Source organism: Durio zibethinus, chromosome 17 (genome assembly GCF_047325235.1).
Source record: "Durio zibethinus cultivar Kanyao isolate XHJ-2024 chromosome 17, ASM4732523v1, whole genome shotgun sequence".
Lineage (NCBI taxonomy): Eukaryota > Viridiplantae > Streptophyta > Magnoliopsida > Malvales > Malvaceae > Durio > Durio zibethinus.
In genome coordinates this window covers 1,401,814-1,416,680 of record NC_143178.1, presented here as the reverse complement: position 1 = coordinate 1,416,680, position 14,867 = coordinate 1,401,814, and the positions used below count along the sequence as shown (strand labels likewise).

The following is a 14,867-nucleotide window of genomic DNA, read 5'->3' as shown; positions in this document are numbered from 1 at the left end:
TTTATCAAACTCAATGTATAAAAGCTCCTTTCAATAATCAAAATGTATACAACATTCAGCACTCCACTCCATTCTCACTAGAACAACATATACATGCAAGCAAACTGAATGTTTAACATCTGAATACAAATATGTTGCTCTAATTAACCAATCCATGCAGCTTGGTGCAGTGGAAGACACATTTAGCTCACTAATTTCAGATCATTAAAAGCTCATCATTTTACATCTATTCCCCATAACGTAAAATGCCACCTCTTAACTGCAAAAGTTGCACTAGGTAAATTGAGATTAAGATTTCCCAAGTTAAATTAGCTATCAAACACATGGCTTCAAGCCTACAAGTCAACAAGTACATTCCTTTGAAAAAGAGAGGAAATATTCATAGTGAAAAGTACACACCTTCTCCACATCTGTTGTGCCCGAGACTTCTTGTGTTTTATTCTTAAGTAGCTCAACCCGAGCTTGAATAAGGCGATTATGTTCTTCAACCTATAAACAAATAGGAAATAGTAAGACTGCTATATCTTTCCAATGTTTTCAATGTTTTCTTATCTATTGATTAGAACAAAGCAAAATCAATGAGGGTAGACCATAACATGTAATTTGAGTCAAACTGCAAACCAAGTCTATAAACCCCAAGAACACAGAATTCTACTTCATTTGAAAACAGTCCACAAATTTTTTGTATGATTATTTTGAAGGCTTACCTAACTCTCTTCATACTTTAAGCATAAAAATGATAAGAACATGAATATATTATAGACTGAAAAAAGGGAAAAGGGTTATGATCGCCTCCTAAGTAACTTTGAAATAGAGAAACTTCATGAATTCATTTCTTACCCTTTCCAGCAGGCCCCGTAAGTACTGGATCTCACCTTTCTTTGCTGTTGACAGATGGTGCACCGCATCTATTACATTAGTCCTGCATTCAAACTCCTCTCCAGTTCAAATGAAAGAAGTGCAGCCAACATGGCTCCATGTGAACATAAAACATGGTATTCGAGTGCAAAATCATGAACAGTAATCACCATAGACAAAATAATAGTTTTAACTATAACTACAGTACAAAAAAAAAGAACAGTCTTAACTCATCTTCATTTAGCATTTTTTTTCCATGAAAATGCTAAAATACATGTTTAGAACCACTTTTGAATCACAGAGTTCATCAGAGTAAAACAACAGCATCAATGACAATTTTTCCATAAAAAATGCTGAAATACATGTTTAGGACCATTTTTGGATCACAAGGTTCATTCCAGTAAAACAAACAACAGTAATATATCAATGACAAAATTTCCAATTTATGTGAAATCTGTCAGTGCCAACTCGCTTCCCTAGTTTCCATCCAACTGTGGATCCTAACCTCAACCAGGAGTAGATACACTACCAAAATAAATGCATCAAGTGGTAGCAGCAAGCAGGGCTTGCTCGACAGGCAACAAGTGATAGAACTCTGTGGCCTTTGAAGCTTGATAAACAAATACACATAAAATTGTGTATGGTTTCCTGATTCTGTCAGCTCATTTATTTGAGTTTTTCCTGATTAGCCTAGTGTCCAAAATACGTTCAGTGTATACAACATCTGTCCTTCTGGTTTATAAAGACTTGATTAAAAATTTTCAACATGATCCGAATACTTGGTTCAAGAGTGTGAATACAACTTGAAAATGGAAGGCTAACACAAAACTAGAATTTCAGTTCTAAATTCCAGAATAAGAAGCTTATATAATTCAAATCTGTGACAATCCAATTTGAAACAGCATATATTGAAATAGGATTGAATAGCAAAAGTAATCCACTGTTATCAGTTAACCAACTAACATTCAAAGAATGTTAAACCAGATGGTACCTACTTTTCGGAAAACAAAGGGTCAAGACATTGTTCTTCCACAAGTTGCTCCACAGTATCAAGGGCAGTTCCTACCTACAAAACAAAGAAACTTAAAAATTCAAGGTCATCTGCATAGCAGTGATATGATAGATGCACACCAATGCAATGCAATAAAATGGTCAGGAAATTGAATGTGAGATAATCATGCATACTAAGCGGAGTTGTCCCATATTGGTTAAATTTGGGATTTGCTGTGGCTTTGTATTTAAACTCGATCTCTCCAATTGACCTTTTATATCAAATATTTTTTATACCAGAGCCAGACCCCAATTCTTTTGTTGCCTGGTTTTTTGTAGTCCATGAGATAGGCTTGTTTCATTTGTACATCGACAGATGACAAGATTTATATAAGCTTTGAACCAGTAAATCTCATTTAAACTCAAGTCTCAATGAAAATCCCAAAGTTTCCTAAATGAAACTCAATAATTTCAAATAAAACATTTAGGCTAGTTTGTTTGGAAAAGAAAAGGAGAAAAGGGGGGGAGGGGGCTCCTAACTTCAGCACATTTTATTGATTTGCAATAGATGACCCATCTTAAGTAATGCTATAACCTACCCTGACTCACTTTAACTAATAGGCCAAGTTGCTATTATAGACTTCACATAAGTGCTTTCAAAAACTCATTCTTTTCCCAAAATTTCTTTCAGTATCTTTCACTACACATCATTAAACCAAAAATATTTGTGAAACTTCTATATGATTAGAGCTTAAGGCAATGAAATAATCTGCAGAATCCAAATAGTCATATCCCTCCCTTATATTTTACTTGATATGTATAACTATCCAAATGATGAAACAAAAACCTATATGAGTTGTTTAATAAGTTGATATCAATGAAACGGCTAAAGCAGTAGTAATTATAAAAGAGAATACCTGTGTTTCAAGGCATAAAGACTCAAATTCGTCCTGTAACATTGAGGAGGTAAAATTAGAAATAACGCTTATACTATACAATGTTAAAAGGACTAAGTGGAACACCAGATAAAATTAACACAATCCCCTTGGCTGCATAGTTGCTCAACCGGGCACCTCAGGTGGTCATTTACAGAAAAGTAGTGACTTAGGTGCTATTTAAATTATCCCTGAAAGTTCCACCAACTTTAATATGGAGATAAGATTCATTCTTCGTATTACAATCAATCTAATTCCATAGAACAACAGAGAAAACTGGTCCAATTTCTATTACCATAAAAAATTATTAGAACTAAAGCCTTTATGGGTAAAAACCACTTAACCAAAAATACTTTCCAGGTGTGAACGTTGTGAATAATGTAAAGAAATAAAAGGGAGTTAATTGTAACATTAATAAAAGTCAGTTAAAAGAGTTATGAAGGCATGATAAGCAAAGGGTAATTTATACCTCTAAATTCCCATGCAAAGAGGTAATGACCTGAAAGTTTTCCATAGCGCCAAGATGAAGCGTCAGTTAAAAGCTTGAAAACAAAGGATCCACAGCCAAAATCAAGAAAAGAAGTCTAAACTATTGATACGGCATTTAAAGGTGGGGGGGGGGGGGGGATAATTACCTGAATAAAAAGCTGGTGGAGACGTTCTTGCTCGGCGCTTGTAAAATTCGGAAATGCTTTACTCAATTCCTTTAGAATTAAAATAGATAAGAGCATCCCGATTGTCATTAAGACAAACTTAAAAGAGAAAAAAATTTTCTCAAAAAATAAAATACAAGACAGAAAGAAAGAAAGAAAAAGGAACTAGAAGAAAAGGAAATAAAAAAGAGGTAACCTAACCTGCTTAGGACAGGCAGTGAGAAGAGAGCGAACAGCGAGGTTGAAGGACTTTTTCAAATCGGATTGCCTCCCTCCCATCAACGGAGGAGCCTTACCACTTCCGCTACCCATCTTCTTCTTCTTCTTCGATACAATACAAGCAACCAAACACAAACCTAAATTAAAGAATAGAAGGCAAGCTTTCTAGTTTCCAGCCAAGTCAATATTCAAAATTTGGAATTTCCTCCAAATTCCCCACGAGAGAGACAGAGATCTGAAATCCGAAATGATTTATATACGTGTTATAAAACTTCAAAAACTTTCAAATTTAAAAGTATTTTTTTTTAAACGGGCTTTTCCATTTATTATTAATAATAAGCATGGAGTTTTAAAATATATTACTACTTTTATGTCTTTTTTTTTTTTTCTTCTTTTTTTACACTATCTATCCAATCTGTTTGTCACTACTAATATATCATCATATTACACATTTGTTTAAATGTTTGTTTTTACACATTATTTTTGTCTAAAAAGTTAGCGAATATTTTTCAAAAAAAATAGCTAGCGAATACAAAAGTTTTAACTTATTTAAAAATTAAAATTTTGAAATATTTTAATTGTACCGGAGTCGGCGGAATGTTCTAAATTGCCAACAAATAAAAAGAATGGGCTTTTAACCGGCTAATGATTGATTGAAATATTTTGCTAATTTGGACAAACCCAAACGTATAATACTAAAAGTTTGTTGCCTAAGGAAGACACTACCTTTCTTATAAAAATTATTAAATCAAAACTTACATTACTATTATCATTATTATTATTATTATTATTGTTATTATTATTATGATAAGAGTGGAGAGATCGAAAGCTGCTACTTAAAAGAATAAAATTACTTTTTCATACTCGTCTGTCTTTCCTAACTACTCTCCAATTTATATGTAATTAAAATTCTTAAGCAAATGGACATATTTAAGTCTTCAACAAAAAAAAAATATGAATATTGAATGAAATAGCCAAAACAAAACCAAATACCATGTATATACCATGTATACAGAGCATGCATTATTATAACAAGGAACAAGACTGCGCACATTGCAAAAGCAGCGGGCAAGCGTGCTTTGCAGAACCCTCCGTCTGTGGGACAGTTGGAACAGCCATGAAATGCTCCAGAGGGCAATCACTCGAGAACAACGGTGTTGTGCCATTTCCTATCAAATATACTTCAGCCAAGTAGATCTTTAAACAAGTTTGGATTCTGACTCGATGGAGTCACACCCATTTGCCTAACCAGTGCATCCCTTTCCAAGGAATCTTTAAGGTTAGGACCCTTGCTACTTTGCATTGGTTGCGTGGTTGTAGTATCACCAGGCATGTTTATAATTGAAGGATTTGACAAGCCAGATAAAAGATCACTGTTGCGTATGGCAGCAGGTGTATCTGCATACAATGTCATCATATCAGGTGATTCTATAGCGGCGATCGAACCATGATTTACTGCTGAAGCAACTTGAGTTGTATCAAGAAGGCCCTCCAATTGTTTAAAGGGATCTACTAAAGGAGAAGTACTTGTGACAGTTGGTTCCCCCAAATCAAGCAAGTCCGGAGGTTGTTGAACAGAAGCCGTCTTTTCTGATGCAACTTCCATACTATACTTTGGCACATGAGACTTCTCCATAACGTGGCTGCTTGCCTTTGAAATCTTATGAACAGCAGCTGGTCTCTTTTCTGTTTTTGATGAACCTCCAAACAGTGAAGCAGCAAGTTTCTGCTTTTCTGGAGAAATTTCAATCTGTGGTTTCCTTGAATCATAGGTTTCACGTGTTCTTGAATTAGAAGTACTTGCCCCGTCAACTTGTGTGATCCCGTTAACTGTTTTCTGTAATGTGGAATTTGAGGTAGATGTTGCAGGAGAGTATGTTGGTCTACCCCACTTCTTTTGGACTCCATCTAGTCGTAGCTTGAGCTCTGATGATCCTGCATCTAATGATACAGAAGGCACAGGAGTCTGGTAGCTCTCCCTGGGATACATTGGCTCAGGCACTGGAACAAGTTCAGTTGAAGCAAGTGATGCTGGAGGAATCCTAGATTGCATTGTCGGCTTTGGTAGCTCGTATGCCTCAAACCTGAGACTGTGTGATGAAGCTTCATTGTGATCTTGGTTCCTAAAATTGCTGATATTTAAAATTCCAGAGCGTTCACTCTCAGGAATATAGGGCTGAGCGCCTTTTTCTATTGACTCTTGGATATAACCATCAAGGAATGAAAGGCCTTTATCGACCTGCAAGGAGAATTAACAATGATTGTTCTTTTGCATAACAATGTTCCACCACGATGCCATTGACAGAACAAACAAGGAATTAAAAAGACAAATAGCCAACATAAGCATAGAATTATAGTTTAATTGCTAAATGATCTTAACCTGTAAAACATAATCGACCCTGGCTTTTGTAGAAAGCTAGGGATTTAAACATCAATCAATTAACCTAGCAAGATGTATGTCATATAATCCTGTGAAGCTCCCAAAAAATTTTCAACAGAACATATATAGACAAATTGATTTACATGTCAGAGTCAAGATAATTCTATGAACTCCCAAAGCAAGGGAAATTTAGTAAATAAGAAGTATAGATTACTTCTGTCACAAAAGTGTCAATTGTCAAAATTGAAGTAATTTTTAAGCTAACATCCTTGTAGAAACATTATCTCACTCATAGAAGAGCTAACACCATCGCAATGCAATTTCAGAAATGAACAACTATTAAAAATGTCCAACAAGAATTATCCAACATACTTGTAGATCAATTCCATGCACTAGCAGACGACAGATGCAGGAGGTGATTGCATTACTCTTTCTTTATAGCAAAATTTACAATTAAAAGAAGTACCATCTCATTTTTGAGAATCAAGACTAAAGAGGTGCAGATGTCAGAGCATTTAAACAACACATCAATCATAGGTTCAAGCTCTAAATGACAACTTCAAGAAATGCACTTACTATCAAAGTGGAACAGACCAATTTAAGTCAAGAGACACTTTATCAGACTGAATTTTTGGTCATGAAAGCTTCAATATGTAACTAAACAAACACGATACAATCAACTTTTAAGGAAAGCGGTTTCATAAACATGACTTTCAGAGGATTTTGAGCTCAAACTAGAAAGACAGAGAAGTTAAAAACAATACATCACAAGGAAATTGAAGCAGAAGATATCGAAGATATCACATAAAATGAGAACCTGCACATCAAAACCAAATTAAGCCAAGAGAATGAAATTAAAAGCACCTCAATATCTTCACAACTTGCATCTGATGGCATAATACAGTCAACAGCATGAGCATCAAGGCCAATCACTACTTGCAGTTCATAGGCACGTTGCTGCAAATCCGTAGAGTGAGAAGCCAATAATTCTTCCATTAAAGTTTGACACTGCATCAGGAGAGGAAAGAGCAATCAGTCCCACAAATTTAGTTACAATTACAAGAGCCCTGTATATAATTATACATGCAAGTATTATATATTCAGGCATCTATAACAAGGCCTTTCATCAAATATGAATCTAGCTTTTATTGGAGTTAGTAAGCATTAAAAAGAAATTCCAAGCCCAAATATTAGTTATGTCACCAGCAGTTCCATCACTATCCAGTAACAAGAAATTTGCAGCGATCTCCACCCTACCAGTACACTGCACAATTGGCATTGCTAACTGCTGATATGCACCTTGTAATTCTTATTCCCAAATACAAAGCATCTAAAGCTTGTTGCTGCACACGTTGTTCTTCCTCCCTTGCCAAACCTGGTGCCATCATACCCATTACCCCATCACCCTACCATCCTTAATTTTGAACACTTGAGGAATCTCCAAAGTAAATTTTATTCGCACATAAAATGAAATCTGGTACTTTTTAGAATCATAACTCTTCTTCACATACATCATTATCTCAATATCACAACCACCTAGTAAATGGTAGCTTATTATAACTTCTACTTCCTTTCTAGTCAAATAAAACCCAGAGAGAGAAATTAGAAGATTTAAACAATAGAACATCTTCTCAAAACTACAGCTGCTGCTAAGTGAAAGATAGCATTGTTATCAAACTAAAGTTCAGAATCAATTCAATGAGAAAATGCAAACACAAACAACCAATCTGACGCCCAACCCCAAGCTTGATTTATTATCATCCTTGCCAAATCATATGAAAAGAAACTAAGAGGTGTCGGTAACCAGGGTCGAACTTTACCTTAATTTATGTTGTTTGCTTATCCCAAGTCATTTTACTCCAAATAAATGAAGTTCCAAGCAGTCTATGCATAATGGAATCCATTTTACTTCATTGGATACACTTCAACATGCTAAGACAACTCTAAGCTCACCTTATGGGTTTCCTCTGTAACTACTTAGGAACTATAGCTATGAGGTCTAGATTTCATTTCTCCTTCAAATTTTTGCTTCTCAAGCCAACATCAATGAGATGATTAAACTTATCAAATTCTAACCACCCTACTTTCAAATTCCTAATACCTCCAAACAATCAGACTCAATTTCTTTATATGTCATCGCTAGCTACTGTAAAAAGAATTACTGCACTTAAATTTTCTGTTTTTAGGCAACCAAACAACCCCAAAACCAAGCTTTTTCCACAATTAAAAACTATGATCTTACTACCAAACTTACAAAATCTTAACCCCCAATTTGAGTATATGAAAATAGTGCAAATCCCTAAGATCTAGTTTCAAAACATGTTGTTCAGCATCAAACAGTTGCATGAAAAGCAAACACAGGCACAGCTAGTTTAAATTATTTTCAGAATTTTGCGCTAAAAACATGCAATCTGACAAAAAACTACAATGGGATACAAACTCAACCTCATCAACATCAGAAATGTGCATGCATTTGCATATAAAAAATTTGTCCTCAAGTGTTTGGAAACCAACCTCAGGCAGCATATCTACTTTCTTCCCAGATGCTATTTCAAATGCATATATTTTCATGAGAGCTGTAACTGCATATGCCTTCAAAAATAAGTAAAAACCATCACATTTTCAGATATTGAATGGACAATAATATTATAACTATTATGAATGGCATTTCCAAATAACTATGAGAATTTTCAACATACAAACATCTCGTTGAACTGCATCAACAAGTGGTAATAACCATTTTAAGAATCATTAATTCATATTAGTTGATACCTTAACAGTCTCATCATTAGAATATGCCTCTGCCACATCACACAACTTCCCAGTAATGTAGGAAGCCGAGAACTTTCCATCAGCTGTTCCATATTCCCCCAAGACCCAACATATTACCTACAATTAGAACTCACAATTAAGATATAACCAAAATTTTAGTACTGCCCACATGCAAGCAACACAAGATAAAAAAGGATACTTGATACAACAGAACATACTCGAAGAAAAACAGATGGCAACTTTGGTTCACCAAGAATGCGCAAGTATGACTCCACCTGCCCCAGAAAATAATCATCCCAACTTAAGTAAAATAAAAGGACAAAAAAAAAAGGATTAAAACTAGAATACAGATGAATTTGGAAGGGTGAAAATGCACCAAAAAAGTCACTTTGGAATGATAGATGTGACAACATTCACATAAAACCCTGACAAATTAAATTAAGTTAAAACGCATACCATTCTCATTAATCAATTAGATAAAGAATAATGGATATGTATTATAAGAAGCATTATATTTCTGATTTCAGCCCCTTACTGCAGCAAATATACACATGGAACTATAAATGCATCATAAGATATTACAATTTGACTTTGCACTGAACAACCAAAAAAAATATGTGTAGGTAATCTAATACTTGCAATAGATTTTCACCTGCAGACTTAGCTTTCAGTCAAGGTCCTTTGATCAAATTCAACTCACTTGATGCATCAATTCGTCAAGATCTAGACTTTAAGCTCCAATTTTTTCTATAATATTATCAAAGTCCTTTAGGAGGTAAAACTATTTTCATAACATAATGTGCAAACAGATTGTTAAATCCCCTATATACTCATAGGTTAATAAAATTTATTGGCACGGCAAATCCCATTAAAACCAGCCACAAGCATGTGATATATCTTATAGGTTTCATTTACACATTAAACATTGTGTAAATTACATGTTTAGTCACCCAACTTTAGGTGATCTTTTATTTTGGTCACCTAATCATTAAAAGTTAAGATTTGATCACAAACATTTATGAAATTGTTTCTTTTCACCAAAAGTTAGAGACTTACGGTATGCTGGCATGCCATTGCCACATTATCTGACAGATATCACATGGCATTGTCACACTATCTAACATGCCACGTGGCATTATTGATGTGATATTAACATTTTTATTAAAAAGACAAATTATAGTTTTAGTTACTTAAATTTTCAAGAGCTTCTATTTTGGTTACCCAACATTGAAAATTTCAGAATTTGATCACCAATATTTGTAAAATTTATTAATATTTAGACAATGGAGACTAAAATATTAATTTCACAAACATTGATGACCAAATTGTGAAAGTTTCAAAGTTAGGTGATCAAAATAGAAACTCTCAAAAAATTAAGGGACTGAAAGTGTAATTTATCTTTTTTTAATCTCTGTTTTTTCAAAGTATATAATGCCACATGGCATGTCAAATGACATGGCAATGCCACATGGTGCCTGACAAATGATGTGGCAATGCCATGTCAATATGTCGTTAGTCTATAAGGCTAGGTGGCCAAAAAAATAATACAAGTTAGCCACCAAATCGTAACTTTTCATGGTTGGGTAACCAAAATAAAAAAAAATGGCCTAAAGTTCAGTAACTATGCATGTAATTTACCCTAAGTATTTTTGTTTCAGCTAGTGGTATTTCAAAACGTATAAAATTAACAGATTTTCTTTGACTTCACTTGACTTCCAAATTTATTGAAGTACATTAATTTTCATTTGTTAAAAATTAACTCAAGGTATCAAGAAGAAATTCAATTCATGTCATTAACAAAATAGATAAAGAACAATGCATTACATAAGCCAAGGTTTCAAGCTTTCAGGAGGTTACTTTTTTCACACTCAATTGAAATGCCATTAATTAAATACATGGGTAAAGAAGATCAAACAAGACGCAAGGTGATAAATATTTAGTTAATTCGTATGATGCATGAATTTGACATACAGCAATACAGAATGGGCTATACGTGCACATACAAAAGCCAAATAAGTAAATAACTTACAGCAGATGATCTCAGTTGACTGTCTGCAGTATCATCATCCTCTCCAAATCCCTCAGCTATCAACCGCATCAAATTGTGTGCTACTTTAATATTCACCAGATCTCCGGCATGCTCGAAAACTTTATTCATGGTCTGGGCAGTAAAATTATCAGGAATAACTAGCATTTAAGCTAAGAAACTAAATTGTCCAGTGGAAAGCAAAATGTTACCTGGATGAACCATTGATTGCTTGGTGCAAATTGCTCCGCAAGTTCAACACATCGAGATGCTATTTCAGTTTTATAATGATTATCATTAATTCTAATCATGTAATCAATCATGCGATCAACAATAACCTCCACATTTGTAGACTTGGTCATTTTGTACAGTAGCTCAAAGGTTTTTCTCTTCAGAGTGTCATCTGGGTCCTGAGTCATGCACTTATGTTAAATAATCGTAATGGCAGAAAGACTGGATGACAGTTGCATGGCAGATAGCATAATGAAGAGGAAAATCATTCACTAAGAATTTTGCAGCAAAACCAAAATCACAAGCACAGATAGATGCACAATGAATTTACACTGATCAAACTATTCTGCTATAACATGCATAAGTGCATCATTCACATGCAAGCATGCATAGAAAGGGCATTTTGAAGTATAAAATCACTCTTGAACTAAAACCAAGGACCCAGTGCTCAGTAGTGTTACATGCCCTTATACAAGACTCATAGACTACTCAAGTCCAGCAAACCGTTCTTTGGCCAAATGAAAATCACTAAAATACCAGCAAGTAAGATGAAAACATTATAAAATTGACAAATTTTGTCAACGCAAACAAACAAATACCTATGGCTCAATCATATCAGACCTAGAACATTGGAGGTTTTGCAAGTCCACTATCAAATTATTAAAGGCTACTCAGGAAAACCCTAACACAGATTATTATGATTTGAAACAGCTTCTTTTCTCACTTGCTTCCCTATCGAGCGATCCATCATAACGTTTTATGCACTGGAAGACAAATAGATTAGAATTTTCAAAGAGCATTCTCCCTATTTTCCTCTAAATCCCATCTATCAATCTTCAATGCTTCTGCTTCTTCCCTTTTCCCCATTTATAAAAAATAAAAAAAATAAAAAAAAAAAAAACCAAGTGAGCATTAAACCAGGCCATATAGCTATGCAAAAATTGATAAACAACTCCCAGCCTCCACAAGTTAAATCATATTAAAGTATCCTGAAGTCAGTAAATAACATAACCAATAAAAGTTGAAATAACACTAGAAGCTTCTAACCTCTAAGCAATCAATCACAGCCAGTTGATGTTGCTCAGCAATCTCTGGACTTATCTTTATCAATCGGCTGAGTGCATCAATGCCCATGTACTTTAGGTTGTGACTGTCACTCTGCCAAGAAGAAACAAGAGCTAGCATGATTCACTAGAGTAGCAAAAAAGAAAAAAGAACTCATAATGCTCTTCAACAATAGCTCTCTGAACTTCCACAAAGCAGATACTGGCTGTAAGAGATATACCTTTAAAAATCTTGATATAACATCTGCTGCAGACTCTAATAACTTAGGGTTGGGATATATAGAGGAAACACAGCATATGCACTCATAAAGTACAGCATTTCCTATATTACTTGATGAATCACATTTCCTGAATATATCTCCCACTACAGTATACATGTCTTCACTTGCTTGCTTGTCACCACTTCCAAGCAAAGCCAGAATTTTCAGCAATTTGATCTGCACAATGCAACTATGACTGTCATATGATCTACATTTTCAATTGAAAAATTAAGCCTCTAAAAGCTTAAGTAACCCTAAAATAAGCATTACCTGAATAAACGGAGCTGGCATCTGATGGTAATCATAAGCCTTTGGTAGTCTGCGTTCAGCTACTTGTTTAAGAATGCTTACAAAGCTGATGACCAAATCTTTGTAAGAATTAACATCTTTTGTTATAAGATCAAAAAGTGGACAAAGAGTTGCACCCATAACACCGGGATCATTATCACAAAGCCTCTGAAACAAATGAAGCCACATTATATGTACCTAAATGAGACAGTGAATGGTCCTCAAGAAAAATATATGGAGAAACATAAAAGATTAAATATATCAAGATTAAATTTGACATTGTAGAATGAGCATTTCAACTTCTCAAGGCATATAATTCAAAATGGAAACCTTTATAAAAGTGGATCTAGTAATAAAACATATAGAGAGCTTGCAGGATATCATTTTCTTTAAAATACATGGTTGCTTTATTCCCCCTTTTTTGCCTTAAATAGAGGTCATTCTACAATAGCAGGTATTTGAGAATTTCTGGTTTTAGTTGTGAACCATGTATAAGTTGATTTTATAAACAACAGGTTAGCAGTTGGTTCATGAGCTTGAAATTACTCTTACATACTGATAAATTTGAAATAATCACATAAGACACACCTAGTCATGCTAGTTTCATGCAACTGGTGCAAAATGATCATTCGAAAAACTAATCCAAAAATGAAGAAGAAAAAGCCGCAAAATTTGCCATCTATAGTCGCATGCATGCACAGAAACGAAAAGCTTTTCCGATTTCCTAAAGGTAAATACACATATACATAGTTGTACGCTGGTTAAATTAAAATGCATCAACATATTCATTTGGAATGATAAAATTAGATTAAAACCTAGAAATGGAATGAGCAAAAAAGGAAAGACCTACCTTGCGAAAATTGGAGACAAGATGCGAGACGGAAGAGGGGGATTTGTGATAAAAGCGATGGAGAGCCATGATGGCCTTCTTCCGTACAGCCTCCTTAGGATGTACGAGCAACTCCACAACCTGCGGCAACATGGCAGGAATTGTCTCCTCATTGATCAACTTACAAACGACATTCAAGGCGGCGCAGACCACCAAGTAATTGTCGGACTTCAAATCTTTCTGAATGGTATTGACAATCAAAATGATCAAATCATGATCTTCATTTAAGAAGAGAGTAACGGCCAAGTAACCAGTTCGTTTGACGAGAAGGCTATCGTCGTGAGTCATCTTAACGGCGTGAATGTAACCGAAGGAAGCATCGTGACCGAGCATCTCCACGTAAACCAATCGGATGATATACTCCTTCATCTTGCGTTTGGGGATGTCGGGCTCCGAGATGCGGCGTTTGAGAGTCTCGATCTCGCTGAGAACAATTCGGTCTTCTTCGGCCTTGGATCGAGCCTCGCCGATGGACTTCACCAGATCCAGAAATTCTTTGGACTGATAGAATCCGCCTTGGGAGCCCATAGCGAGCTCCCTACCAATCGTCTTTAATTGCTCCAGCTTGGCTACTCTGTGCTGTGCCTCAATCACTTTTCTTTTGGGTGTTGAGATTAGATCCGACAGTGAGAATCAGATACTATCAACAATTGTTACTCGTGTTTACAGAGTTGAGACCAAGGTTTTTTTTTTTTTTTTTTTGTGCTTGTGCTTTTATAATAATAATAATAAGAGAAGAGGGATTGGGTAGGAGGGTAAAAAACGAAGGTGGGGCGAAACGAGGTTAGTTCCAGAAGTTTTATCCAGTTCCACGATCGAAAGTCGAAACTTGAGACACGATTTTTATGCTAGCAGGTAGAATTTTCATAAATTTTACAGCAGGATGAACCTAGAGGAATGAAAATATGAAATTATAATTACTATAATAGTTACCAATAGTTATGGTTTGAATATGAACACACGCAAAAAAAAAAAAAAAAAGGTATGGCTTGAATAGTCTCTTCTTCTTTTTATTTTTTTTTAAATCATGTAAAAAAATATTTTAAAAGAGGAAAACAAATTAAGCAGGGGTAAATTATTAAGAAAAAAATGTATAAATTTGTCATTCTATTTATGTAAATCTAATTAACTGGGACTATAATATTTATACACCTGAAAAGACTACAGTAGCATGGAGAAACAGTGAAAAAACGAGAATATATACAATATACTTATAATTAGAAAAACACAAGCACAAAATGTACTATGATATCATGAAGAAAATGAGAATTAATGAAGACCAATTACAATAAATCACCACAG

General features: G+C 34.7%; 2 protein-coding genes across 8 annotated transcripts; both read right to left on the bottom strand.

Annotated features, from left to right (window-relative positions):
• LOC111286184 (uncharacterized) lies at positions 1–3,954 on the bottom strand. 3 transcript variants are annotated; one of them, XM_089745884.1, is made up of 8 exons: positions 3,638–3,954; positions 3,419–3,487; positions 3,253–3,282; positions 2,766–2,798; positions 1,854–1,924; positions 841–922; positions 400–489; positions 1–273 (listed from the first exon to the last, which is right to left on the bottom strand). In XM_089745884.1, exons 1-8 carry the CDS (start codon positions 3,746–3,748, stop codon positions 256–258), a joined length of 504 nt encoding a protein of 167 aa, XP_089602010.1. In that variant the 5' UTR covers positions 3,749–3,954; the 3' UTR covers positions 1–255. The 3 variants fall into 3 exon arrangements, with proteins under 3 accessions (XP_089602010.1, XP_022731751.2, XP_089602009.1); XM_022876016.2 differs by having other exon boundaries at positions 1–259; positions 3,638–3,946; XM_089745883.1 differs by having other exon boundaries at positions 1–489.
• Positions 3,955–4,491: 537 nt separating this feature from the next.
• Positions 4,492–14,524, bottom strand: LOC111275523 (AP-4 complex subunit epsilon). 5 transcript variants are annotated; one of them, XM_022860882.2, is made up of 11 exons: positions 13,527–14,524; positions 12,659–12,844; positions 12,350–12,565; positions 12,112–12,222; positions 11,046–11,243; positions 10,837–10,968; positions 9,026–9,082; positions 8,808–8,924; positions 8,550–8,627; positions 6,900–7,043; positions 4,492–5,894 (listed from the first exon to the last, which is right to left on the bottom strand). In XM_022860882.2, exons 1-11 carry the CDS (start codon positions 14,091–14,093, stop codon positions 4,839–4,841), a joined length of 2,862 nt encoding a protein of 953 aa, XP_022716617.1. In that variant the 5' UTR covers positions 14,094–14,524; the 3' UTR covers positions 4,492–4,838. The 5 variants fall into 5 exon arrangements, with proteins under 5 accessions (XP_022716617.1, XP_022716609.1, XP_089602006.1 ...); XM_022860874.2 differs by having other exon boundaries at positions 12,659–12,874; positions 13,527–14,389; XM_089745880.1 differs by lacking the exon at positions 8,550–8,627 and having other exon boundaries at positions 13,527–14,484.
• Between the last annotated feature and the right edge of the window lie 343 nt (positions 14,525–14,867).

Coding starts and splice junctions, on each gene's coding strand:
- LOC111286184 (XM_089745883.1), bottom strand. CDS start 3,748: ATGGGTAGCGGAAGTGGTAAGGCTCCTCCGTTGATGGGAGGGAGGCAA. Junction 1,925..2,765: donor CTTTATGCCTTGAAACACAG/GTATTCTCTTTT, acceptor TTTGTTTTGTAG/GTAGGAACTGCCCTTGATAC. Junction 490..840: donor TACGGGGCCTGCTGGAAAGG/GTAAGAAATGAA, acceptor ATTTGTTTATAG/GTTGAAGAACATAATCGCCT.
- LOC111275523 (XM_022860874.2), bottom strand. CDS start 14,093: ATGGGCTCCCAAGGCGGATTCTATCAGTCCAAAGAATTTCTGGATCTG. Junction 12,223..12,349: donor TTATATCAAGATTTTTAAAG/GTATATCTCTTA, acceptor TCTTCTTGGCAG/AGTGACAGTCACAACCTAAA. Junction 10,969..11,045: donor GCAATCAATGGTTCATCCAG/GTAACATTTTGC, acceptor TTTACTGCCCAG/ACCATGAATAAAGTTTTCGA.